The sequence below is a fragment of the Pteronotus mesoamericanus genome, unplaced genomic scaffold (assembly GCF_021234165.1).
Source record: "Pteronotus mesoamericanus isolate MK-2021 breed Mesoamerican mustached bat unplaced genomic scaffold, CSHL_Meso_final contig_20, whole genome shotgun sequence".
In the NCBI taxonomy this organism is placed as follows: domain Eukaryota; kingdom Metazoa; phylum Chordata; class Mammalia; order Chiroptera; family Mormoopidae; genus Pteronotus; species Pteronotus mesoamericanus.
The window spans coordinates 5,073,264-5,099,074 of NW_026555085.1; the positions used below are offsets into that span (position 1 = coordinate 5,073,264).

Below are 25,811 nucleotides of genomic sequence, written 5' to 3' on the forward strand. Positions count from 1 at the left end.
AATTTTGTTAGGAATTAGTCCACTTAATGTAAGTTACCATATCTGTGGACACAGAGTTGTTCATAATAATCTTTTATAATCCTTTTAAAGTCCATGGGATCCATAGTAATTGCTCCTCTTTAATTTTTCATAGTAGTAGTCTGTGTCTTTTTTTTTCTTGGCTAGCCCAGATAGACATTTATCAATTGTATTGATCTTTTCAAAGAACCAGTTTAGAGTGTGGTATTTTCAGTTCATAACACAGTTTAGGGCCATGATAATTCTTGGCTTTAAGTTAGTCTCTAAATTTTTGTCAGTAATTGCTATACATATTGCTACAGAGCTTGCCAAAACTGTAAGCGAGCAGACTGGGGCCTGTCCACCTGTTGCCTTGGTGAAAGACCCAACAATTAATGCTGGAAGGAGCAGGAGCAGATCTTTATTTACAACATTCCAACCTTGGGGGTGCTCAGAGCACCTCGGCTCAGATCCCTTCTTTCCCATGAGGCCCTGCACTTCCTATGCTCCCCACCAGACTATGAGCCAAAGCCTCCCCAAAAGTTTCCCGTGTCCTTATCTGTGCAGGATCTGGAATACGTTGCCATCAGCCTCCACTTAATAGTGTAGGAAAGCATGTGCCATGCCATTCTGGATCATGGTGAAACTCAGGAAAAGGCACACATCTTAATAGTCCAGGTCCGGAGTCAGCCAGAGTGTTTACTTCTTCCTTATCACTGCTCTCTTTCAAACCGCAGGACAAAAATCCCTTACTATAGGCAGCATATCTCTTCCCTCACTATTACTCCTTGTATGGCCAAGAGCATTTCTCCTTCCCAAGCTGCATGGTGAGGAGAGCTGTGCAAGGCTGCTACATCTGCTTTTCTTCTCCTTTCTAAGCGGTGTGGCCAAGAGAGAGCAGTGGCTCTTGTGCCTAGTTTAAATCCCGGTACCTCTTCAGTAACCCCGTTTCTGACTCCTCCCACACTGGGTTACACCTGCCCATTCTGCCTTTTTCTGGCTACCATTGTTAGTCTGGGCAGGGGGGTGGCCCCGATATGCAGTGCTTTCATATAGGTGCAGCAACTGGGGAACCACCTCCCCGCTACATCACAGGTTAAAGTTAGGCCCATCTCCCTTGCCACAGGGGAGAGGCTGCCAAAGCTTTTTAACATGTCTTTGAAGCTAGCCAGGTGTTATCGATATGCAAAGTACCTCTCAACAGGTCAGTTCACTCCCCTATCCCCCAAGCGATGGCTGTGGGAGTTTTTCCTATATTCCCAGGCACCCCAAGTTCTGAACACCTGTTACAATATGTGTGCACAAAGGTGTAAGTATGAGGAGCTACACAGAGATATCATTAGGCTTTTTAAGGTTTATTATTTCCCTAAAAACAGAATGGCTATACAGTCAGCCCTCCTTGTGGGTTCCATATCTGCAGATTCATCCAACTGCAGAATGAAAATATTTGAAAAAAAAGTTATGTTGTTGCTGATATGTATTATGTAATTAGGCCTAAGATGGTTATATCTATACTGAACATGTGCAGATTTTTTTATTGCCCTTATTCACTGAACAATACAATATAACAGCTAATTATATAGCATTTACATTTTGTTACATATTGTAAGTAATCCAGAGATGATTTAAAGTAAATGAGGGGATGTGAATAGGTTATATGTAAATACTACGCCATTTTATATTAGGGTCTTGAGCATCCTTGGATTTTGGTATGTGTGTGTGTGGAGGAAGGGGATGTCCTGGAACCAATCCCCTGCAGATACTGTGGGACAACTGTATGAACCAGCAGTTATTTAAGTCTACCACCAGAGGTGTCCAGCCTTTTGGCATCTCTGGGCCACACTGGAAGAAGAGTTGTCTTGGACCTCACATTAAATACACAAACACTAACAAAAACTGATGAGCAAAAAAAGAGTTTTAAGTAAATTTACAATTTTGTATTGGGCCACATTCATACCCATCCTGGGCCACATGTGGCCCGTGGGCCTTAGGTTGGACACCTCTGTACCAGACTGTCGGTTGAAGTAGGTGGTAAATAGAGTAATATAAACTTAGGGTTCAAGCAGGACAAGTTTGCATGCTGGCTCCCTATGCTAGCTGTGTGTCCTTGGGCAAGTGGCTCCCCTCTCTTTAGTTCTATGTGTTCTGTCCACCTCTCTGAGCATGTTAAAGTTTATAAAACACAAGTTTTTGTTTTACTATTTAGTATGAAAATTAGACCTAATATATGTTAGGTGTCTAGTATGATACCAAATATGTGTTAGACTCTATTGTAGCTATTCTACCTCAAAGACAGCATCCATTAGACTAATTAAAGACATTCAGAGTTTATTCATACTCTAGGCCAGCGATTTTCAACCTTTTTCATCTCATGGCACACATAAACTAATTACTAAAATTCTGCAGCACATACAAAAATATATTTTCTGCTGATCTGACCCCCCCCCAAAAAAGTATATAATTTTGATTCATTCAAACTGGCTATTGTTGTATTGGCTGTCGTCATTCTTTTAAATTTGACAATCTCAGGGAAAAGAGGTCAGAGCCCCTGACTAAATAGTCAGATATTGCATGTTTCAAAAATTCTTGCTGTGTACCAGTTAAAATTGCTGCTCTAGGCCATCAGCAGGTGATAGGGCTTTCCTCTTACTCTTTGGTATATGAAGCTGTATTTCATCCCATATACAGTTCTGGTTGTTGTAAATGGCTGCCTCTTGGTTGAACATTTACAATTTGAGAAGCAAAAAGCTGTTTATAGAAAAGCCCCTCTGTTTGGGAAAACTGTTTTCTTCATAACCTTCATGGTCAGGTCTCTTATTCCTCAGTTGGTAGATGCTCCATAGAGCGTAGCCTTGCCTTTTAGCCAGGAGTTTGTCAAGGTCCTTAGTCATCCAAAAGGAGTGCTTATTTTTGGATAGACTCCAAGGACAGGGTACTAGGTGCCTTTTGGAAAACCTAGAAAAGGAATTGGGCAAATAGAGCAGATTTGAGAGGCTGATTAAATGCAGATCTCAATAGAGTTCCTGAGACAGGCTCTGGGTTGGAACTAAATTTAGACATACTACAAATAGAGACAAAGAAAGTGAGAAAACCTGGATTTGGTTAAAGCCAACATTTCTGGTTTTGTTTTTTTCTTAATTTTCCAAAGTAATGTGCCGTGCTCAGCTGTTTTCACTAATAGAAGTTACAACTAAGTGGCCACAGTGCTTACTAAGTTATGGAGAAATAACTTTGAAAAATGAATTTAAACACAAAAAGCTTAAAGCAGCAAAATTTGATCTGTCTAACCTGTATGTATTTTCAGAAAAAATTGCCATATTTCTTCCAAGAACAGAATGTGATTTTTAGAAAGGAAATAATCTGCTTGGGGAAGTCACCTTGGCTACATTGAACTAAAGCAAAAAGGAGGTTGCTAGTAAAATGATTCTGAGAAAGGAGTGGTTACTTGTGTCCTGGCTGTCTTCATTCAGAGTAAATGATGGCATTGAATAAGAAGTCTTGGCCTTGGACTAGATGCCAGCCAGGCCAGAGACTATTCCAGGCGGGAGATTATTTGCAGAGCTTCCATCCTCTCAGAGTGCTCTGGTTTCCTTTGCAAATTTCAGGCTTAACTTTACTCCCTTTCCTCACAGTGCCAGACCGTTTCTCACACCAAGATTTACAGACTTACCCATTAGGAAAATGATTCTGAGCCTTAATTCGAGTAATTATCTGTCTGCTGGACTGAATGTTCAAGGCTCTTGGTAGGTAACTTCATGAAGAGAAGTTAAGGGGAGAAGGGCAGGAATGATGATCAAAGGAGAGAGCTGAGGACATGACATATGAGGAAGTAAAGAGGATTTATCGGGGCATGTGGTGTAGTGAAAAGAACATTTCACTGGGAGACAACCTCAGTTCCAGTCCGGCTTGGCTGTCCTTCTCTCCACTGTGTCGCAGTTTTGGACAAGATGGTTTCAGGCACTGGGGATTGACAGATGAATAAAACAGGGCCCTTGCCTTTGAAGAGGTCATTGTCTGATGAAGGAAACAAGTTTGTTGTAAATAAATAAAGAGAACATACATAGTATTGCAGATGTTTTAAACAGATGTCTATAAAGAGCTGCAGTTAAAGTTCATTTAGCCTGGAAAGTTAGGTGACATTTCATTGAAGGATGTTTGAGATTTCACAGAGATATAAGCTGTGGTGAAGCAGAGAGAACAGGAAGCACAAAGACAGGTGGTGGAGGGAGAATCAAGATGGCGGAGGAGTGAGTGGAAGTCACACTGCCCTCCTCCCAGGACCAACCTGGAATCACAGCTAAATTGTGGAGAAATCATCTGGAACAAACAACTTATCAATAGCGAGAGAGGAGCCTTTTAACCTTGGACAGACAGAGAAATCAGCTTTAGCACAACCTAACTGGTAAGGAGTGCGGTAGAGACTTGAGAAGGCAGGCGGGGCACCCATGAGGCGGCAGCACCAGAAGGATATTTAAACGGCCAACTGGATCCCCCTGAGATGAGCGGGGTCTAAGCCATAAGCAAGGATCTCCAGCCTACAGCACCAGAGCCCAAAAGGTACACAGATAACAACCAGCTGCGAAAAGCAGCAAGGTTGCTCTCTGCCAGAGATCGGCAGTTGGAGAAGCAAAGAGCTGTTTAAAGGGCCAACACATAACTTTTTGTTTGCAGCCACTTACCCTGGGCTCTGACAAAGGCGGGAACAGAGTGGGCTGGAGACGCCTGAGGAGAGACTGGGAAAGGAGGCTTTGAGGAGAGAACTGAGAGAGTAGCCGGCGGGATCCCTCCCCTGGTGCTGACTCCTCCGCCATATGGCAGCAGCCACCTGGCTTAGACAGGCCGCTCCCCTGAGCGGCAGTAGCATGAAAGGACCCAATGACCTCGCCCCCAGGAGGGACTCTGCCCAACCCTGTGGTGTCTATAAGCCAGCTTGCTGAGTGCAGAGTGACTAGATTAACAGCTGAAGAAGACAGGCACAGACAGTAGATTCCTGGAAGTCTCAAACAGACTGCCTAAGGTCAGACAGGGTCAGCCTTTGACATCATCAGAGACAGACCCAGAAAGAAAAAAAAACAGCGGTCTCCTACCATAGAAGTTCACACCACAAAGTCAGGAAGTCAAGACAGATCAATTTAAGAAGCAGAAGCAAAAACGAAGAGTCTCACAAAGAATAAGAAAGACAAAGAAACACCCCCTGGTGAAAGGGAAAGGAGGAATCCCCAAAAAGAGAACTAAATGTAATAGAGGCGCCAAGTAAACTATCAGATATTGAGTTCCAAACACTGGTTCTAAGGAAGCTCAGTGAGCTCAAAGAGAATTACCAAAAACTACAGGGAAACTACTAAGGACATAGAAACTATCAATGAAAGACAAGAGGAAATGAAGAATACAGCTCCTGAATTGAAGAACACAGTAGAAGGAATCAAAAGCAGGCTAGATGAAGCTCAGGACTGAATCAGCAAGCTGGAAGACAAGGTAGAAAAAAAGCTCCCAGAAAGAGCAAGAAAATGAAAAAAAAAAACTCAAAAAGAATGAAAGAGGCATTTAGGAAAATACAGGACAACCTGAGACGTAGTAATATCCATGTAATAGGGATACCAGAAGGAGAAGAGAAGCAAGGGATAGAGAACCTGTTTGAAAAAGTAATGATGGAAAACTTCCCTAATTGGAGGGGAGAAAAAGTCACACAAGTCCAGGAAGCACAGAGGGTCCCATTCAAGGGGAACCCAAGGAGGCCCACTCCAAGACACATCATCATGAAAATGGCAAATATCAAAGACAAACAGAGAATCCTAAATGTAGCAAGGGAGAAACAGGTATTAACATACAAAGGAGCCCCGGTAGGGCTAGCAGCTGACTTCTAAACAGACACACTACAGGCCAGAAGGGAATGGCAAGAAATAGTCCAAGTCATGAACAGCAAAGGCCTGCAACCAACACTGTTCTACCCAGCAAGGCTCTCAATTAAAGTGGAAGGCGAAATAAGGAGCCTCTCAGACAAAAGAAGGCTAAAAGTATACACCTCCACCAAACCAGCATTTCAAAATATGCTAAAGGGACTGCTTTAAGATGATGAAGAAAAAGAGTCTATGAATACTCAGTTCCTTTCACAGTCACCACTACTCGATATTACCAATATTTTTAATACTTACTAATCCGATTGGGACAACGATGTGTTATTTTAATTGTTGCTTTATTATTTGTTGAAACTAAATCTGTTTTTGTATATTTCTTGCCTATTTCTTTTTTTTTTAAGCTTTCAATGACTTCTTGGTATTCTTTATCCTTTTTTGATTAAATGTTTGTAGAATTTTTTCCCTAAAAAACAAAACAAAACAAAACCACCCCCCCAACTATTAACCCTTTTTTAGATGTGTTGCAAATACTTTCCTATTCCATTACTTGTCCTTTAACTTTTTTTTACATGAATATTACTGTATAGTCTTAAATGTTTAATATAGTCATATTGTCAATATTTTACTTTATAGCTTCTGGGTTTGAATATTTTACTTCCGGGTAAGAAAAGTATTATTTTGTGTTTTCTCTGAAAACTCCTTAGATTTTATATATTGCCTTTTAATTCACCTGAATATTCTTTGTATAATGTGCGAAATAGGGCTCTATATTTGTTTTATTTCAAGTAATAGTGGTCCATGCACCTTATGTGTTGAATAAGCCTTATTTTTCCCATTGACTTAAAATATCAATTGAGTCATATATTACATTGTTAGATATATACGTTTGTTTCTAGAATGCTCGTTTTATTTCATTGATCTACTGGATCATTTCTGTGCAGGTGTCATGACTGCTGAGAATTTATAATGGATTTAAATTTTTTAATATTTTATAATAAGGGATCTTGACCTTTAAAAATTAAATATAATCAATCTGCATTAAAAAGAAAGAGCTCCAACCTTTTGCGACAACATGGATGGAATTGGAGATTATTCTAAGTGAAATAAGTTAGTTGGTGAAAGACAAATACCATATGATCTCACCTATAAATGGAATCTATTCAACAAAATACACTAATGAACAAAATAAACCACAGGCATGGAAACATGGGGCAGACTGAAAGTGACCAGAGGGGATGGGGAAGGAGGACAGTGGTGGAAAGAAGGAGAAGGAACTTAACAAAGAACATGTATGAATGACCCATGGACATGGACAACAGAGTGGGAATTGACTGTGGGTGCGGGTGGCGGAGTGGGATGGGTGGAGGAGGGAAAAGGGGGGAAAATTGAGACAACTGTAATAGAATAAACATGGTTTAAAAAAAATTAATTAAAAAAAAAAAAAGGACAGGTGGTGGATACCTGGTGTCTCCAGTGTGTACTGGAGTGTGGAGGGTGGTGGAGCTGAAAAGCTTAAGTGGGGATGGTAGCATGGGCAGATCCTTATTGCATGGCAGGCTAGGAATTTTTTCCTGTGGGTAAGAGAGCTCTCTGAAGCTCTTTAGGAGACAAACCTGATGGAATACACAGGTTAAAGTCACACCCATGACTTTAGAAAATTAATGGTGACATCATTGTAGAGATTTTTATGTCAATGAAGAAAGAGTCAAGGTCATTTTGGAGGTTATTTCAAGAGTAAAGCAGTGACTTTGGAAATGAAGAAGAAGGGACAAATTTGTGAACTGTTTTATGATGTGTCTGCAATTTGGACCTCCTATGGGCTCATTCACCTCCCCTAACCTCACCATCATTCTTACTAGTGGGGACAAAACCATTATGTACAATTCCTGCACTGCCTTCGAAAATCCACTTGCCTTTCAAATCACTGACCCATCTGGTCCCCTCCCCTGGGGACCTGCAGTATAGTCATATGGGCAAGCTTGTTTTTAGCCTTTGTAATTGAAGAGTTTCATTCAGAAGCAAATGGGAATAATTGATTTTAATCCTCCAGAGGCTGGAAAAATCAAAGACCACAGGATGTTTTATTTTGAAAGGAGGCCAAACCCAGAAATAAATTTTCTTCAGAACCCCTTAGAAGAACTCTAGAATTTCACTGGAAGCCTATCTCTCTGGAATAGATCTGACTTCACATAAGAAGAACAAGTGGGTGTGTGTATTGGTAAAGAAAAAATTGTTCTAACACTTGTTAAAGCAGTAAGGGAGACAGTTTAAGGCTAGTGCAATAAGGGTATTACAATAGGGGAGAGAGATCTGGTTCTACTTGGAATGCAATAAGGAATAGGGGGGATTTACAGCCTAGGAGCAAGGTGAGAGGGTCAATGCATGGAAAAATTACTAAGAGGAGACTTCAAGGGTAAAGGAATTCATGCTAAATTTACGTAACAGGATTTTTGCTAAAGACTAGTCACATTCCAGCTCTGTGGCCCTAGGTAAGTTACTCACCTCCGAAGTTTCCCTTATAGGATTCTGTTACCAGTATATAGAGTCCTTGGTTTCCCCAAGATAGAAATTGAGAGGAACCGCCAGAGAAATTTCCAGACACATTTTATTAAGCTTATGCTGGAGCACAGGGGAGGCAGCACAGAGGGCATCAAAGGTGGGGTAAGGGAACTCAATCAGATATTCAGGGTGGGGGCACTGTTGTTAAACTTAACAAGATTCTTGCTAAAACTGGGCTGAGCAGGCAAAGGATGGGGTCCAAAGTCAAGGCCTAGTTGTAAAGAGTACTCATAAGGAGCCTGACTAAATTTGGTTGACAATCTTTGTCAGTGTGTGTATGTGTGTGTGTGTTACTACAAAAGTAGTATGTGCCTCACCCCCAGAACTAATCAGTCTTAACAGTTTGGTATATAGCATTCCAGATGTTAGTATGCACTTAGGAAGAAAATACACCGTTCTTATAGGAATGAGATCATACTCTACATACTGTGATGCAGGTGCATTTTCCACCTCATATGTCTTAGGTGTTTTTTCATGCCAGCACATAATCACTGGTCTCATTCTTTAGAATGCCTGCTGCACTTCAGGTATTGGTGCCAAGCCCATGTATCTTAGATTTGGTTACAATTTTTTTCACATGCATTAGGCCATTTATTTCATAAAACAGTCTTAGTGTAGGGATAGGGCTAGGTGATTTCTACCTAAAGCTTAGGTGATTTACTAGATATTTTGTAGCTAATATGTGTCAAGTCCAGGTTTCACTCATATTGGTCAGTTGCATGTGTGAAAAAAATGAGATCTTTGACATTCGGCTTACATATTAGCCACATTGAGAATGCTATTTTTATCAGTGGTTCTTGAGACATTTAGGAAATATATGTGGTATTTTTGGACCTAGAATCAGATAATAAATTTGATTTCAGGTGTTCATTCCTTTTGTATGTATTTCTATATTACAATTTTTGTCCTTTTAATTTCCTCAGAACAGCAAAATAATCATCTGAACTTTAGATTAAATGAGTTCAGTCAACTTGTATCTTTTATTATAATGTTTATGCTTTCACTGGTTACCTTAAGTAAGAAAGTTTGTCAGATAATTCCTGGCTGGTATGGCTCAGTGAATTGAATGCTGGCCTGTGAACCAAAGGGTCTCTAGTTCAATTCCCAGTCAGGGCACATGCCTGAGTTGCATGCCTGGTCCCCAGTAGGGGGCACGCGAGAGGCAAGCACACACTAATGTTTCTTGCCCTCTCTTTCTCCCTCCCTCTCTCTCTAAAAATAAATAACATCTTTAAAAAAAATAAAAAAAAAACACAAAGTTTGTCAGCTAACTGGATTTCTGGAAATGTTGATGAGAGTTTTTCAGTTACCTACCTCTATTCTCTCTGGGACCTGGTTCCTACGTAGAACATAGTACCTCTCTCTCTGTACTCTTTATTGGTTTCTTATGACTCTGGAGAGCAAGAAAAAGAGCAAGACAGAATGAATGAAGAGTGGAGTGATGTGAACCAGGGCAGAAATGAAAGAATATGTGCTATGGGGAATTCATCTTATTCAGGAGTGAGAAAACAGTATAGAGCTGTCTTCAAGAAATTGGATAGATGGCACAGTGGTAGGGTTTTGGAGTTAAACCCAGTTGTCACCCATTCCAGCTCTTTGACCCTGGGTAAGTTATTCACCTCCTAGGGTTCCCTTATAGGGTTCTGTTACCAGTGTATGGGGTCCTTGGTTTCCCCAAGATAGAAATCGAGAGGAACCGCCAGAGAAATTTCCAGTCACATTTTATTAAGCTTATGCTGGAGCACAGGGGAGGCAGCACAGGGGAGAAGAAGGTCCTCTGAACTGACTCTCTGAGAAACTTTCTTGGGTTGGTTTTATAAACTGGGGACAAGGCGAATTTGTGGGAAAAGGTGGGCTTGTGATGGCTCAGGGAGTAAAAATTTCCATGTCGGAGTCAGGCTACTGCAGCCTTCTGCCTTCTGTCAGTTGCGTAGCAGCTATCTCTGCACCTTCCCTGTGAGGGCCAGTGTGGTGACTGTTCACTACCACCCACCCTAGGAAAGTGCATCTTGATCAACTGTCCATGCAGAATAGTGATTTCACCATCTGCAAGGAGGGAAGCGGTTAGAAGGGAGATAATAAATATTTTTTTACATTCTTTGTAGGAGGTGCATGGATGGTTGCATTCTTGTGGCCAGTTTATCTGGTGTTCCTTCTGGCCATCTGGCATTCCTTAGGCCTGGGCCCAAATCCCTATGCTGTCTCAGTTCCATTGAGAAGTAAATAGCGTGTTATTTAATCCACTTAAAGTATACTTGGTTCATAGTAAACATTTAATGTTAACTGTTATTTCTGGGCCTTTTAGACTAAATCAAAATTCCAAGAAAGGGGTCTCAAAGTCTGGATGGAGTAAAGTGACCATGTAATTCATTGTCCAGGCCAGGATGCTGTTCCAGTTATGCTGGGACAGCAGATGTAAACCAGGATTTATGGTTTCCCTAAGGTGGAAACCCAAACATGACTGATTAGGGCGTCTGCTTTCCTGCCTCAGCCCATTTAAGCCTCTGGACTTTGACAAACCAGGGAGCAAATCATCCTTAAAAGCTCTTCCTCACACAGACAGACATACACATTGACTATACAATAGAGGAAACATTGCCTTTTCTTTCTATGTAGCATGTTATCTTAGAGGAGTATGAGTCTGCACATATATTTAATAAAATTTGTACGGTGTTTGTTGCTCAAGAAATAACGTGGCAGAAGTTATTTGAGTTCTTACAGTTTTTAAAATCTAAAAAAAATGTTACCATACTTTTCTAGGTGTAGATTTCTCTTACCTGTGGAGCTCTCAGTGTGTGCCAGGTGCATTGTGGTCTTGACAGTGAGGGTCTAATGGTAACATATTTGGATCAGCCTCCAAGTTGTGTGTGGCCTAGTGAGAAAGACAATCAAATAATGACAAATACAGAACTCTCAACTGAGATGGTTGTAATGATGGCAAAGTACAAGGAGCTCTACAGGTAGCTTAGGAAGAGCCTGCCTGGCCTGAGAAGAAAGGACAGAGTTCCTTGAGGAGGAGAACTTTTCTCAGTTCTGAATAAGAGTTGAAGAGGCAAGGTAGAGAGGAGATTGGAGGGGAGGCAGGAGGGAGCATGGTTGCCTGTACTGTGTATGAAGAATGCAGGAAACCGGGAGGCGTCTGTTTTTAAAAGATCACCTTGGCTGCAGTGTGATCATATACTTTTCCCGTTTGCAAGGCCCTTTCTTCCTGATAACGGAATGCCATTCATCCAAGCCTTTTTTTCCGTGTATCCTTAGCATTTGCCCAATTTATTATAGTACACATCACATTGCATTATAATTTTTTTTCTGTCTCTGAGGTTATTTAGGGCAGGGACTTGGTTTTATTTATTTTAAGGTACCTAGAACAGCACTGTGCGTTGCCACTTCTTTCCTCTCCCCAGATATTTGAGCAATTACTATGTGCCAGGTATGGTGTGCTTGCCGCCTGGGAAGGTGGCAGAGGACAGGCACAGCCCTGCCGTCATGGAGCATGCCGTGTGACAACTGTTTTGCTCAGTGAGTGAATACATTGAATGAATGCTTCACTACTTAGAATCAGAGTTTTGAATCCCAGAGACCACTTTTATGCAGGTCAGCAGTGCTGTGCCTTTTTTGCAGTTGTGGAACAGAAACAGTGAATGCTGAAGTGTCAAGAAGCCACGCTGAGGTAAATTGAAACAAATAAAAAAGGTATAGGACCCCAAAGTAATACTGTAAACCAGGGGAGAAATATGGCTCTTACAAATCGGAGTTAGCTATGAATCCTCATGAATACGTCGAGGTAGCAGCAGAGCCCACCTGACGTGGCGTCCACGTCATGGTGGTACACTGCTGAGGTTATCATGCCCACGTCTGTGAATGACCGTGTCACCCTACACCCCCACCCCCAGCCCGCCGTGCTGCTGTTCACATTCCCCCTCCCTGTTGGAGGCATTGATGGGGAGGCAGAGCAAGGTTTGACTACGATAGCAGTGACTGAAAATGGCAGTTCTTAGAGCCAGTGTACAAGGTTTGAAACAGTTCCTACTCTCAAGGAATTTGCCGATTCATGTATGTGTATTTTTGTGTGTGTCCATGCAAATTACTGGCTAGAAACAGAAGAGCCCAGGATAGATTGCTGTAGAGCATCATTAATAACTGATACATCTATTCTGAAGACAGTTGTCCTTGGCAGGAGAGAAGGGGAATTCCTTGTTAGCAGTACAGAACAAGGAGGCCATCCTTACAAATTTCTTATGTGAGTTGTGCCTCCTTTGAGGTTAAAATGGGGCATTGCTTTTCCACTTGTGTTTCTCTTCTATGAGGAAACAGACCCTTCAAAGTCACTGCCTTTCATCACATGCTTGCAACACAAAAAGACTTGCCCACAAAATGCCAAGGTTACCAGGCTTATACATTTTATTAGTTGACAAGGGCTCGTCCAACCTGACCTGTAGTGTCAGAATCATTTCTGCACCATTCTTACCAGGAGGCCATTTATACATGCCGGGGTTTCTTTTGAGAAGCAGCCATTTCCAGGTCTTAGCTCTCAGGTGTTTCCTCCAAATCTCTGAATATTATGCTTATGCTGCAATTTCTTGATTTTTAAATTTTAGACATCCTCTATCAGTATCAAATGGAAGAGGAAGGTTGTGTACTCTTACACTCTTGGTCCGCTGCCTCTCCCTTCATCCTTCAGATATATCACTAAAAAATTTTAATTAGACCAGTATTGAATATTTATGTTTATATTTTTATGGCTGTTAGTATGATTTACCTGCTGAACCAATTAGTATGCAGTGGGGCCTCAGTTCTCAAACTTAATTTATTCTGGAAAAGTGTTCAAGAAGCGTTTTCTTCAAAAACTGAACCTCCTTTGTCGCTTAAGAGACACATGACTCATCATGCATGAAAGGGTTATCAGGGACTTTCAACCAAGATGGAGGCGTAGGTAGATACACTTTGCCTCCTTGTACAACCAAAAGAAGGGCAATAACAAATTTAAAAACATAAAATAACCAGAACTGTCAGAAAATCGAACTGTGTGGAAGTCCAACGGCCAAGGAGTTAAAAAAGAAACATTCATCCAGACTGGTAGGAGGGGTGGAGACAGGCAGCCAAGGTGGAGAGCATGCATGACAAGGCAGTGGTTGGCAGACTGGGTGGTCCCACATTTGTGTGTGGATAAATGAGGAAGAACAGCTGGAGAGCAAGACAGACCGTGCAATCCAGGGTTCCAGTGTGGGAAAAGAAAGCCTCAAAACCTCTGGAAGTAAAAACCTGTGGGGGTTGCGACAGCAAGAGAAACTCCCAGCCTCACAAGAGAATTAGTTGGAGAGACCCACGGAATCCTAGAATGTACACAAACCCACTGACCTGAGAATCAGCACCAAAAGGCCCCTATTTTTTTGTGGGTAGCAGGGGAAGTGACAGCCAGCTGAGAGCTGAGCAAGCGGCATTGTTCCCTGTTGGACACCCCTCCAACACACAGCTTCACAACACAGTGACCTGGGTTGCCCCGCCCTGGTAAACACCTAAGTCTTCCCCCTTCCAATGTAACAGGCACGCTGTGACAAGGACATATGGCCCAAATGAAAGAACAGGTCAAAGCTCCAAAAATAGAACTAAGCGAGGAACAGATAGCCAAACTATCAGATGCACAGTTCAAAACACTGGTAATCAGGATGCTCCCAAAAATGGTTGAGTATGGTCGCAAAATGGAGGAAAAAGTAAAGGCTATGCAAAGTGAAATCAAGAAAAATAAACAGGGAACCAACAGGAAAAGGAAGGAAACTGGGACTCAAATCAACGATTGGGAGCAGAAGAAGAGATAAACATTCAACCAGAACAGAATGAAGAAACAAGAATTCAAAAAAACGAGGAGAGGCTTAGGAACCTTTGGGACAACTTTAAACAATCCAACATCCAAATCATAGGGGTTCCAGAAGGAGAAGAGGAAGAGCGAGAAATTGAAAACTTATTTGAAAAAATAATGGAGAACTTCCCCAATCTGGCCAAAGAAATAGACTTCCAGGAAGTCCAGGAAGCTCAGAGAGTCCCAAAGAAATTGGACCCAAGGAGGCACATACCAATGCACATCATAATTACATTACCCAAGATTAAAGACAAGGAGAGCATCTTAAAAGCAGCAAGAGCAAAGGAGACAGTTACCTGCAAAGGAGTTCCCAGAAGACAGCTGATTTCTCAAAAGAAACCTTGCAGGTAAGAAGGAGCTGCAGAGAAGTATTCAAAGTCATGAAAGGCAAGGACCTCCATCCAAGATTACTCTTTCCAGCAAAGCTATCATTTAGAATGGAAGGGCAGATAAAGTGCTTCCCAGATAAGGTCAAGTTAAAGGAATTCATCATCACCAAGCCCTTATTATATGAAATGTTAAAGGGACTTATCTAAGAAAGGAAGAGGTCAAAAACTATGAACAATAAAATGACGACAGACTCACAACTATCAACAACTAAACCTAAAACAAAAACAAACTAAGCAAACAACTAGAACAGGAAGAGAATCTCAGAAATGTAGATCAGAGGGGGGGGGAGGGAAGAATGGGGGAAAACGTACAGAGAATAAGAAGTGTAAATAGTAGGTACAATATAGACAGGAGGAGTCTAAGAATAGTATAGGAAATAGAGAAACCAAAGAACTTATACGTACCACCCATGGACATGAACTATGGTGGCGGGGGATGGGGTGGGGAGTGGGGGGTGGGAAATGGTGGTGGGAGGGGTACAGGGCCAGGGCGGAAGGGAACAAAGGGGAGAAAAAGTGGCACAACTGTAATAGCATAATCAAATATATATATATATATATATATATAAAGAAAGGGTTATTGGGGTCAAGAACTGAGACCCGAAGTTTTGTTAGACAACTGAGACACTTTTCCTGTGAACCACTTGGTCGACAACCGAATTGTTGGAGAACTAAGATGTTCAAGAAGTGAGGTTTGACTGTACTACAGTCCTATCTTTTTTTTTCTCATATAGCCCAGTAATGGCCTCTCCTGTTGGTTTTCTGAGTCTTCTGTGTCCGGATCATTATTAATTCCCAAACTACATCCATAATCTTTAAATCCCTGAATACCCTTTTCCACATCCCAGGTGGACACATAGGTTGATCTCGCAGGCTGCATTTTCTCCTGCAGGCCCGTCCCTGCATTCTCCGGTGGTGGTCATTCATCTCTCCTTGAGACTTGCTGTGTGGTGAATTCCCTGTGCCTTTTATTGCCATTTCCTGGATGCCTGCCTTCCTCTTTCTTGGTTTGCTCATTTATTTGGTAGAGTATATCCTCCAGGTGCTTCCTGATAAAAAGGTTGTGTGGGAGTTAAATTTGAGACCCTACATGTCTAAAAATAACTTTATTCTCTTTTCGTACTCTACTAATAATTTGTCTTCTAGATTGGAAATTATGTCACCTCAGAATTTTGAAAGCATTGCTCCCTCATCTATGGCTTCCAGAGATGCTGTTGAAAATTCTGATGCCACTCAATCCTATGTGTGTGAACTGGGTTTTCTCTCCAGAAACTGGGTTCTTTTTATCTCATGTGTTCTGAAATATATTCTGAAATTTCACAATGTACCTTGGGGGTAGATCTTTTAAAAGAATTGTACTGAGCATAGGATGGATTCTTTCAACTGGAAGTTCATATCCCTTGGTTCTAGAAAAATTTCTGAAGTTATTTCTTTGATAATTTTCTCTTCTCTATCTCTTTTTCTGGTACTCTTGGTCCTTTAATTTTTAAAATCTTTTCTCTTGTATTTCACATCTCTTTCTTTGCTTTTACTTTCTGAGACATTTACTCAACGTTATCTTCTAGTTCTTTAATATATGTTTTTCTGCTATTTTTTTTTTTTTAATTTTCAAGAACTTTGCATTGATCCAGTTTTTTCTAATCTGGTTCTTGTGTGATAATAGGTCTTTATTGTTGAGGTTTTATTTGGCTCCTTAGTTCTTGTTGCTGTTTTTTTTTCCAGCCCCTTTATTTGTTTTGTGCTCTCTTTATGTTGAATGCTTTCTTCAAATGTATGGCAATCCTATGTTACCATTTTCATTTATGAGTGAGACACTAAAAAGCCAATTGGATGGTGTATGCAGAGGTGGGAGGAACTTGTCATGGATGGGTTTTATATACTATAAAGTGATTAGGCACCTTTTATAAGGTGATTTGGCAGGAACCCACCTGCTTTGTTAGAGAATCTCCAGAAGTCAGCATCTATTGAATTTTTTTCTGGTGACATTTGGTTTCTCCAGAAAAGAATCTCCCAGCCTTCTGTTTGGGGCGGGGCTGCCAGCATTCTGGAAACCAAGTAGATAAGCAGGGCTGGGATCTTGCCCTTCTGGGTGTCGACTTCCTTTTAGGGGCTTTGTTTTTAGTACAGTGGCGTTCCCTGCATTCTGCTCTTCCTAATGTCCCCTAGTCTAAAGCTCATCTGGTTCCATTTCTTCACAGAATAATCCACGTTCTCCAGCCTGGGTACAGGGGTAATAGTCTACCAGCTGCTCTAGGTGTGACCAGAGACCTGGTAGTCTATCACCTTATATAGAGTTTGTATCAAGTCCTTGTTTTCAGCCTCCCCATCCCTGGTATCCTCTTACCTGGTGCCTCTAATTCCTGAGCCTTCTCAGGTACATGTGGGTGAGCATCCTATTCTCTGACCACCGGGGTTCTGTCTCTCAGCTCTGCTAATGTAACTATTCTTCATCTTCCAGAAAGGGTTGACATTTTCTGTCCACTGTTATCTTTCTCCTGTTCCTTTTTTGTTTGTTTGTTTCTGCTCCCATTTTAATGAGATTTAGGAGAGGGTAGAAATAAAAACACATGTTTAATTTTTCCCAGTAGCTAGACAGAATTCCTTTGGGGGTTTTAATGTGATTGTTTTATGTGTGTAAGTTTTGTCTTTCTCTAAGGATCACAAGTTTTTTTTGGCAGTACGATGGTTTTATAGGCTCCTTTTTATCTTAACTTTTACCCTCAACAGTTAAGTATGTAGAAAACTTTTTTAGTAAGGATGTGTCAAATTCATTTCAGTAAGATGAAATCTTTTTAAAATTAGACTAAGTGTGGACAGTGTTTCATTGTGTTAGAACACTGCCAGCCCTTCCTGAGGTTCAGAGATAAACCTGCCTTTGCAAGGAGAGCCAAAAGAGAAAAACAGTGAAGGCCTTGGACAGAAAAAGGCTGATGAGATGAACTCCTGTTTAGACCTTCCGTAATGAAGCAATCCGGAATTGGTGGAGAGCTGCCCAGAACCTCTTCCCCCTCAGGTTCATTGCCATCGCTCCATTTTCACAGAGTCTGAAATGGAGAAGGCCCTTTCCTGACATGGTGCCCTGAGAGCTTTGACCTCCTGAGAACTAATTCAGGAGGAGACTTGGTGCTCTTAAGTTTTCTTTCAACAGTTAAGGTCAGTAGCCTGGATAAACTGGAAGGAACGTGCACTAGAAGTCAAAAGTGGGAATTTGTTTCAGTTCCACACTGATTAGCTATATGATAATCAGCAAGTCATTTAAACTTTAGTTTTCTTACCTGTACGATGGAAATAACAATAGGTTAATTTGTCCATAATACGGTTGTAAGGGTCAAATACAGGTTATATGAATGCATGTAAACATTTGAACATTGTTATTTTAAACTACCCATATAACCATGGTGTCCCAAACCCCTATATCCACATAGTGACTGGATGTCTACCAGTGGGAGTCCCAGTTCATTTCAGCCTCAACTAATGTGAAACAAAACTCTCTCTGCCTCCTCTTCTCCCCTCCCATACCTCACACTGCCACAACCACAAAACAAAGCAACCCTGGTTTTCTTCCTGAATTTGCTCTCATTATTCACTGAGTTGTTGGGCTCATACCCTAGATCCTGTCTTTTCTATTGAACCTGTACTTTCTTACCTCTGCCTTCATTCAGGTCCTCACGTCTTGCCCGAACTGCAAACTTTTAACTGGGCTCTGTGGATCTAGTCACATACTTCTTCCAGCTTATCATCTATGCAACTATTTAGTCTAGTGATTTTTTTTTTTTTTCAAATTCCAAAATATATCGGTCCATCACAACAGTATGGTGAATAACAAATTGACCATCTAGGTTCCCACCTCCCAGCTGTTAAAAAACGGCTTTTCTGCCCTGGCTGGTGTGGCTCAGTGGATTGAGTGCTGGCCTGTGAACCGAAATGTCACCGGTTCAATTCCCAGTCAGGGCACATGCCTGGGTTGTGAGCCAGGTTCCCAATAGGGGGCGCTTGAGAGGCAATCACATATTGATGTCTTTCTCCCTCCCTTCCTCTCTCTAAAAATAAATAAAAAAAAATATTTTTAAAGGAAGAGGGGTTGCTTTTCTAAAACATATATCTGATTGGTCCCTGCTAAAAACTGCATTAGCCTGCAGGGCCCTTCCTGATATGGCGCTACCTGCCTCTCCATCCTTTCATTCATTCATCTTTCACTTGCATCTTCCACAATTACTTGCAGGTGCCTCTGTTTGCTGGGACTACTGAGGGGATGTTGAATTTGGGTGTTTCCTCTTTGTTTCTCCTGCCTGGCTGATTCCTTCCAAGGTTTAAGGCTCAGCTCAAGTATCTCTTCTGCGAAGTTTCCCTTATTCCCATTTCCCTATGAACTACCCCTTGTATACTTCCTTCATAGAGTGTCACAAAATGTATATAGTATTGTCATATGTTTACTTGTCTCTCTTCTCCACTTTACTCAAAGGTGGAGACTCTGTGGCACCCAGGGAAGTAATGCATAAACATTTATTGGATTGATCTGGATTGAACACTCTGTCCGTGCATTGAGATGTTGTTACTTATCTGTGTAAAGTAAGCAGGTAGGTAGCTGGGCACCCACATGAAGCAAGCTCAGTGCCAACTAAGAGCTGATCCGGAAATCTGATGGCACAGAGCAATCATGATGACAGTGGGCTGGGCACTTTGGATCCAACTTGTGATTTTTCTGTCTCTCTTGTTTTATGTACAAATGCGGTATTCTTGTGAATCCCATAAAGAATTTGTTTACATTTTTAGTAGATACAGTGTACAGGTTTGTTATACTGCAGAGGCCATGTCATACTGGGGTTGCAGCTTGGTGAAAATTGAACATTAGAAGTAGCAAACTGGTGGCCCTGTACCAATTCCCTGCAGTGTGGTGCTCTTGGGAACATGATGGAATCCCCTAATGGGTTTCAGTTATGTCGTACAGATGAGCAGCGTAAGGAATTCACCGTGGTTCAAGGTCAAATATGATCAGCAGTGTGGTGAAGATGATCTGGAAAGTCTGAGGAGGGTGAAATTAACATCTGCCAGTGCTGTCAGGACAGGTGTGGCTCAGGGGACATTTGTGCTGGGCCACTTTCTGTGCTGGGTGGAATAAGTGTCTCAGTGTATTTTCTCCCGTTCTTATGTGACTTCACAGAGACTTTAAGTAATTTTACCCCAAGTGTTTCTCTGAATTTTGCTTGGTCTGAAGAGTAGTATATAAATTTAAACATGAGTGTTGATGGACCTTTTAAATCAAGTCGAAGGAACCCTGGTTCCCTTTTAGAGATCTAACGTCTGTCTGATCATCATGGTTTGGACTTGAGAGCCTTGCCTCTTTCTCTTGTTTTGAAAGTGTTCCCCACTTTCTTCAGCATGGATTTTGTATCTCCCCCTCCCCCATCCCGAGCCTAGCACATAGTAATGCTCAGTGGACACTTACTGACCTGCACTCACCTGGGTCTCCTCTGCAGGCCTGATCCATGCAGGCAGAGCTCCCTGCTCCTCCGTGCTCTCCAGCCCATATCAAACACGTCCATTCTCTGGGCTTTTGCATTTGATGCTGTCTCTGCCTGTCTCCTTCAGACATCCATACTTTACTTGGCTCTCTTCTCAAAGGCCACTTTCTTAAAGAGGTATCTTATTTACAATGTCACCTGTTAGTTTGCTCTACTGCTTCTTCTGTTTTTTTTTTTTTGTTTGTTTGTTTTTTTATGGCCCTTAACCACTACCTGGCTTCATCTTTTCAATTTATTAGTTTAATTACTCACTCTCCCTCCCCCTCCCCCTAGAATTCAAGCTCCACGATGGCAGATGGTCTTTTCCCACTTGTTCTGCAGCTCCTAGGACAGTGCCTGATGCATAGACGCTGCCCTTCACATGTCTGATGAATATATGCCCATGCAGTGAGGACCTCATTCGGCCCCTGTCTCACTGTATTAAGTGGGCTCTGTCTGTATGGCCTGTTCTTATTCATCAGCACTTCCAGATCCAACATGCCGCCTGCCATGTATCGATGTATGGCCAGTTTTTAAATGAATAGAGAGAGGTGTTTGGGAGATGGATTCAAAAGCTGCAGCTCCTCACCAGTCATATTCTTCCTTGGCCCTCTTGTGTCTTTAGATGCTATCTGTAAACTTAGGTGCTCCCACCCTCATCCATGGGGCTCAGTTGGTTGGACGTCATCCCGCAATGTGAAATGTTGCTGGTTTGGTTTCCAGCCAGGGCACTTGCCTGGGTTGCAGTTCGGTCCCTGGTTGAGGTGTGTACAAGAGGCAACCAATTGACGTTTCTCTCTCACATCAACATTTCTCTCCCTCTTTCTCCTTCCCTTCCCGTCTCTCTAAAAATAAATAAATAATATCTTTACAAAAGTGTAGCACCATTAAAGTGTAGTTTAAAGGAAAATACATGCTTCCAAGGCATAGAAGGTGGGGCTTGCTGTGCCTCCACATCACATCCATGCACTTGGGGTGTAGCGACACATCTTAGGTCTCTCAGCCCAAGTGCTATTAAACTGGCTCAAGCCAGTTAACGTCCTGGGGAGCCTATCACAGTAGAATTTACAGATGCAGAAAAAGTGGTTTGAAGGATTAGTAACTTGTCCAGGGTCACAAAACTGACAAATGGCGGGGTAGGTCTTGAAGTTAGGTCAGCTAATTGCAGAGCCTCAGCTCTTAACCTAGGTTCTAAGGTTTCTTCATGCAGGATTGCTGGGACTGACAGCTCTAAGTCAAGATTAGTCTGAGGGTTTATTCTGCATGTCAAGGGCAGCCCGTTATATTTCTGCACAATCTGTGTAGGTTAGACTTTGTTCAGGACTCCTGGACCATTTTTTTTCTGGTTCTCTTGGCACATTGTATTTGCTTTTTGTTTGCAGATGAGCAGCGCTTCGGTATTTACTCTAGAAAAAGTTAATAGGTTAGCTGTGATCAGGAGAGAGACCTCGATTGTAAAGAGCTCTTTTCTTGGACTGCCAAAAAGGAAGAAACTTGGGTGGAGGGAGTTGTTACTACCATCCTGTCTGAAGTTAAAATTCCAAGCAGAGAGATTACAGTTCTCCATTTTCATTTAGGTTTTATTTAATAATTCCCCATTCCCCAAAATTTCTAGATGGGTATTTAGAGAAAATGCTAGTTAGAGAAAAAGAAGGGGTGGGGAGAGTCCGTACTATTTGGAAATGTTGCAGCTTTATGCAGGAAATTTCTTATCTTTCTCCTTTGTCTTTTCTAATTGTTTTGAGATAGTTTTACTGTGGGTTTAGGATGTCCAAACCTAACCACCTCTAAACCAGAGACATGGAGGCAGAAGTTAGAAAACGGAGGGCTTGCTCAACCCTTTTTGTTAAAAGCAAAGGAGTACTAGATGCTGACAGACCTGTGCTCCAAACTTTTGATTCATATTGGTATTTTCCCTTTCTCAAGGTCTGTTGGTCTATTCCAGCCAACTTGCTGTTGAACTATGTACAGCCTTCTATTACTGCATATTCGTCATATCTCATCCCAATTAGATCATAAAGTTGGCCAAATGCCAAGAGATCCATAAATGGGAGATTTGGATCTGTCACTGATTTGGCTTGTGATTGGGGCAAATAATTTGGTTTTGGATTTTAGTGTTAATCTATTCTATAATAGAATGATGATCTTTTGTCTTGTGGGGCAACTTGAAAGTAAGTGTGAAAACTGTTCCTCTTAGCCCTGCCTGGTGTGGCTCAGTGGATTGAGCGCCAGCCTGTGAACCAAAGGATCCCCAGTTCAATTCCTAGTCAGGGCACATGCTTAGGTTGCAGGCCAGGTCCTCCGACATTATATTTTAATCTATTCTGTCTTCTTACATAGCAACATAACTGATATGTGAAATTTTACTATGTGTTTATACCTTAGTTATCAAATCATTTCTCTATTGATAGACTTTTGGGATATTTTTAAAATTTTATTGTTATAAATAATGCTGCTTCCAAAACCTGAGCACACGAGATGCAACCACACATTGATGCTTCTCTCCCTCTCTTTCTCCCTCCCTTCTCCTCTCTAAAAATAAATAAAATTTTTGTTTAGACAAGAACCTCTTAAAAAAAAAAAAGCTGTTCCTCCTAGATTTTTCAGGTCCATTTTACTTTGCACCATTTATCCACTGGCAGGCATGCTTTTGTAATTTTCAGTTTAGAACATGAGATTATCACACAAATGTGAAAAAGTGTGCTTTTTAGCTCTTTGTTTGGAAGGTGTTATAGGAATCAAACTTAACGGAGGATGGGGATACCAGGATGTGCCTCATGCTCCTGATGTTGTCACCAGGATCCTTAATTGGCAATGAACAAATAACATATATATCAAAGTACAGATATCCTCTCTTTTCACTGAAAATTTATCTTAAGATTTTAGGGCTAATACCTATAAGCTTTATTAAAGTGGCCCTCGTCTCACATATATAGACATTTATTATTAGCATTTCTATTTTTTCATCTTCTTTTCCCTATGCATGGGTTCTTCCCCTCTTTAAAAAAATTATTATTATGAAAATACTACATGATTGCATTTTTATCATAAGTGTTTTAAACTGTGGTAGAATTCAGAGCACAACATGAGTGAATATCACTCTTCCCATGACCTTCCACGGGGCCTGTGGGGGGATGTGCATACACACTTACACAACGGGGCTCATATTTTATCATACAACGGCTTCTTGTCTTCACGTACCCTAAACGAAGTATGTCTTAGGAAATCTTTTCACGTCAGGACATATAGGTCCAATTCATTTTCTTTCCTTAGTTGTTATTGTTGTTAATGGTTATATAATAATTCATTTTACCTAGTGTATCTGATCTTTAACTGCTCACCTATTGATGGACATTAATATTTTAGTTTTTATGCTTACATTGAAGCAATCCTGTACAAGTATGGAACTTTGTGCACATGTACAAGTGTTTCCTTTGGATAGCTGCCTGGAAGTGGAAATGCTGGCTCAAAGTGAAGGTCTATTTTTGTTTTAATGGATGCTGCCAAATAGTCTTCCCACAGGAATTCACCAATTTAAACTCTGCTAGTGATATTTAAGAGTGCTGTTTCCCTGATTTTATAAACACTATACAATGTCACTATTTTCATTTTTACCAGTCTGATAGGTAAAAAACAGTATGTAACTATTTTAGTTTGCATTCTTCTGGGTTGTGTCTCTGTAGATCCAGTTCTGTCTGATTTCTGCCTTTTAGGAATTGAATTCCTCAGTATATTGTCAGTTATTTGATGACACCTATTCTTATTTTCTTGGGCTGAGTCAATCTCAATCCTTCTGTCTGTCTGTCTGTCTGTCTGTCTATCTATGGGGTAGGGTGAGAATTATTTCTGTCACTTCATAGAACTTCAGATAGGAAATTGTGTATACTTACTTGAGCACTCAATCCACTATCCTGATAAATTTCCCTCATACATTTTTTTCTCTATAGAATTTATAATTTTTTCTCTGACATTATATTTTAATCTATTCTGTATTCTTACATAGCAACATAACTGATATGTGAAATTTTACTATGTGTTTATACCTTAGTTATCAAATCATTTCTCTATTGATAGACTTTTGGGATATTTTTAAAATTTTATTGTTATAAATAATGCTGCTTCCAAAACCTGAGCACAAAAGCTCTGAGCCCAGATGGTTTTAGTGGCGATTTTTTACAATTTAGTGCCCTGTGTGATTGATTCCTGATATAGAAATGGGTAGACACCTACCCAGCTGATTGTGATGAAAACCTAACATTAATACCATCCAATAGCAGTAACATAAAAAGTAAAACTTTAGACCAGGCTCACTTACGAATGCAGATGTGAAAATTGTAAATAAAATGCTCTCAAGTAGAATTCACTGATCTGGCCATTATGGAGAATGGCCAGATAAGGTTTTTGTTTTATTCCAGAAATGAAAGAATTGCTCAATATTAAGAAACCTATTGATAACTTTGTTAGTTGGTTAAACGTGGACAACTGATTATCTCCATAGATATAGAAAAATTAAACATATAAATTAAACAACTTTTTAAAATAACACTTTAAATAGGGAAAAAATATGATACTTCTTTTACATGTTACAAAATGCCTATCCCAAACCAGCTGCCAACAACATTAGAGGCATTCTCATTAAAAGCAAGTCCAAAACAAGACTACCCTCTACTACTTATAGTATTTTAGCAGCTCTGGCCAATGCAGTAAGGTATGAACAAAAATCGGAATTAAGGCTTTGAGGATTAAATAAGATGACATTTCAACCTTCCCAGTATAGTATTTTTATTCAAATAAGACACTGAAATTGTAAGTTCTGTTCTTAATTTATTATTACCAACAAGACATATTCACAAAGAAAAGACAGAATTGTCTCTTGCATCTTAATGCACATATCCTCATGCTTTTATGAATGTGGGTTCTTTGATCTGGGTCCTTGTGGTGGAATCGTCCTTATTATCTCTCTGGTCTGTGTGGAGTGTGCTCTCCAGCTTTTTACCAGCCTAGAGGTGAGTGCTCAATACCCATGGCTCATTGAGTGGTTTGGTTCAGTGACATTTCTGATGACCTTTCAATGAGCTCTTACAATCCTGGGAGTGTTCAGTGGCACCGGTCCCAGACTGAGCGATTTATGAAACTACAGATGAAAAGGGTGCAGAACACACCCTTACATGATGACTCTGGCGTTTTGACACTTGACTCCTTGCTCAGCAAGCCATTGTGTACTCTTGGTACTATGCATGTCTGTGGTAAATTGATGCTGCCCTTTATCAGAAGTTAGTGGAAGTAACCAAGTTGGTTAAACATCACGCAGGATTCTTTCCCAAGCAGCTAGGTGTCTCTAAATTTGGTTTGTGACTTCAGTCTTTTTTCGTTTTCTCTGCAGCATCTGGAGAGGGCCAAATGTGAACTGCGTTGACAGCACTGGGTACACCCCTCTGCACCATGCTGCTCTGAATGGCCATAAGTAAGTACTGATGTTCCTGCCCCGCCCGTCAGAACCGAGGTCTTCCGATGGTCTTTTTGGTTCCTAGAAAGGATTGCTAAGCTCTCACGCTGAGAAAAACAGACTAAACGCAGCTCATCTAGAATTCCAGAATCTCTCCTTAGTGTTTAGCAACTTCAACATCCTTCCCTACCTCACCCCTCAGAACCT

General features: G+C 41.0%; 1 protein-coding gene across 5 annotated transcripts in view; it reads left to right on the forward strand.

The window, feature by feature from the left end:
• The window catches only part of ANKS1A (ankyrin repeat and sterile alpha motif domain containing 1A), a 199,772-nt gene that overhangs the window by 58,914 nt on the left and 115,047 nt on the right, over positions 1-25,811 (forward strand). For all 5 annotated transcript variants that reach the window (XR_008528761.1, XM_054569245.1, XM_054569247.1 and 2 more), the window contains exon 2: positions 25,542-25,622. Coding sequence is in view for 4 of the 5 variants with exons in the window: in XM_054569245.1 (XP_054425220.1) it covers positions 25,542-25,622 (81 nt within the window). In the remaining variant the exon portion in view is untranslated. The remainder of the gene's footprint in view (positions 1-25,541; positions 25,623-25,811) is intronic.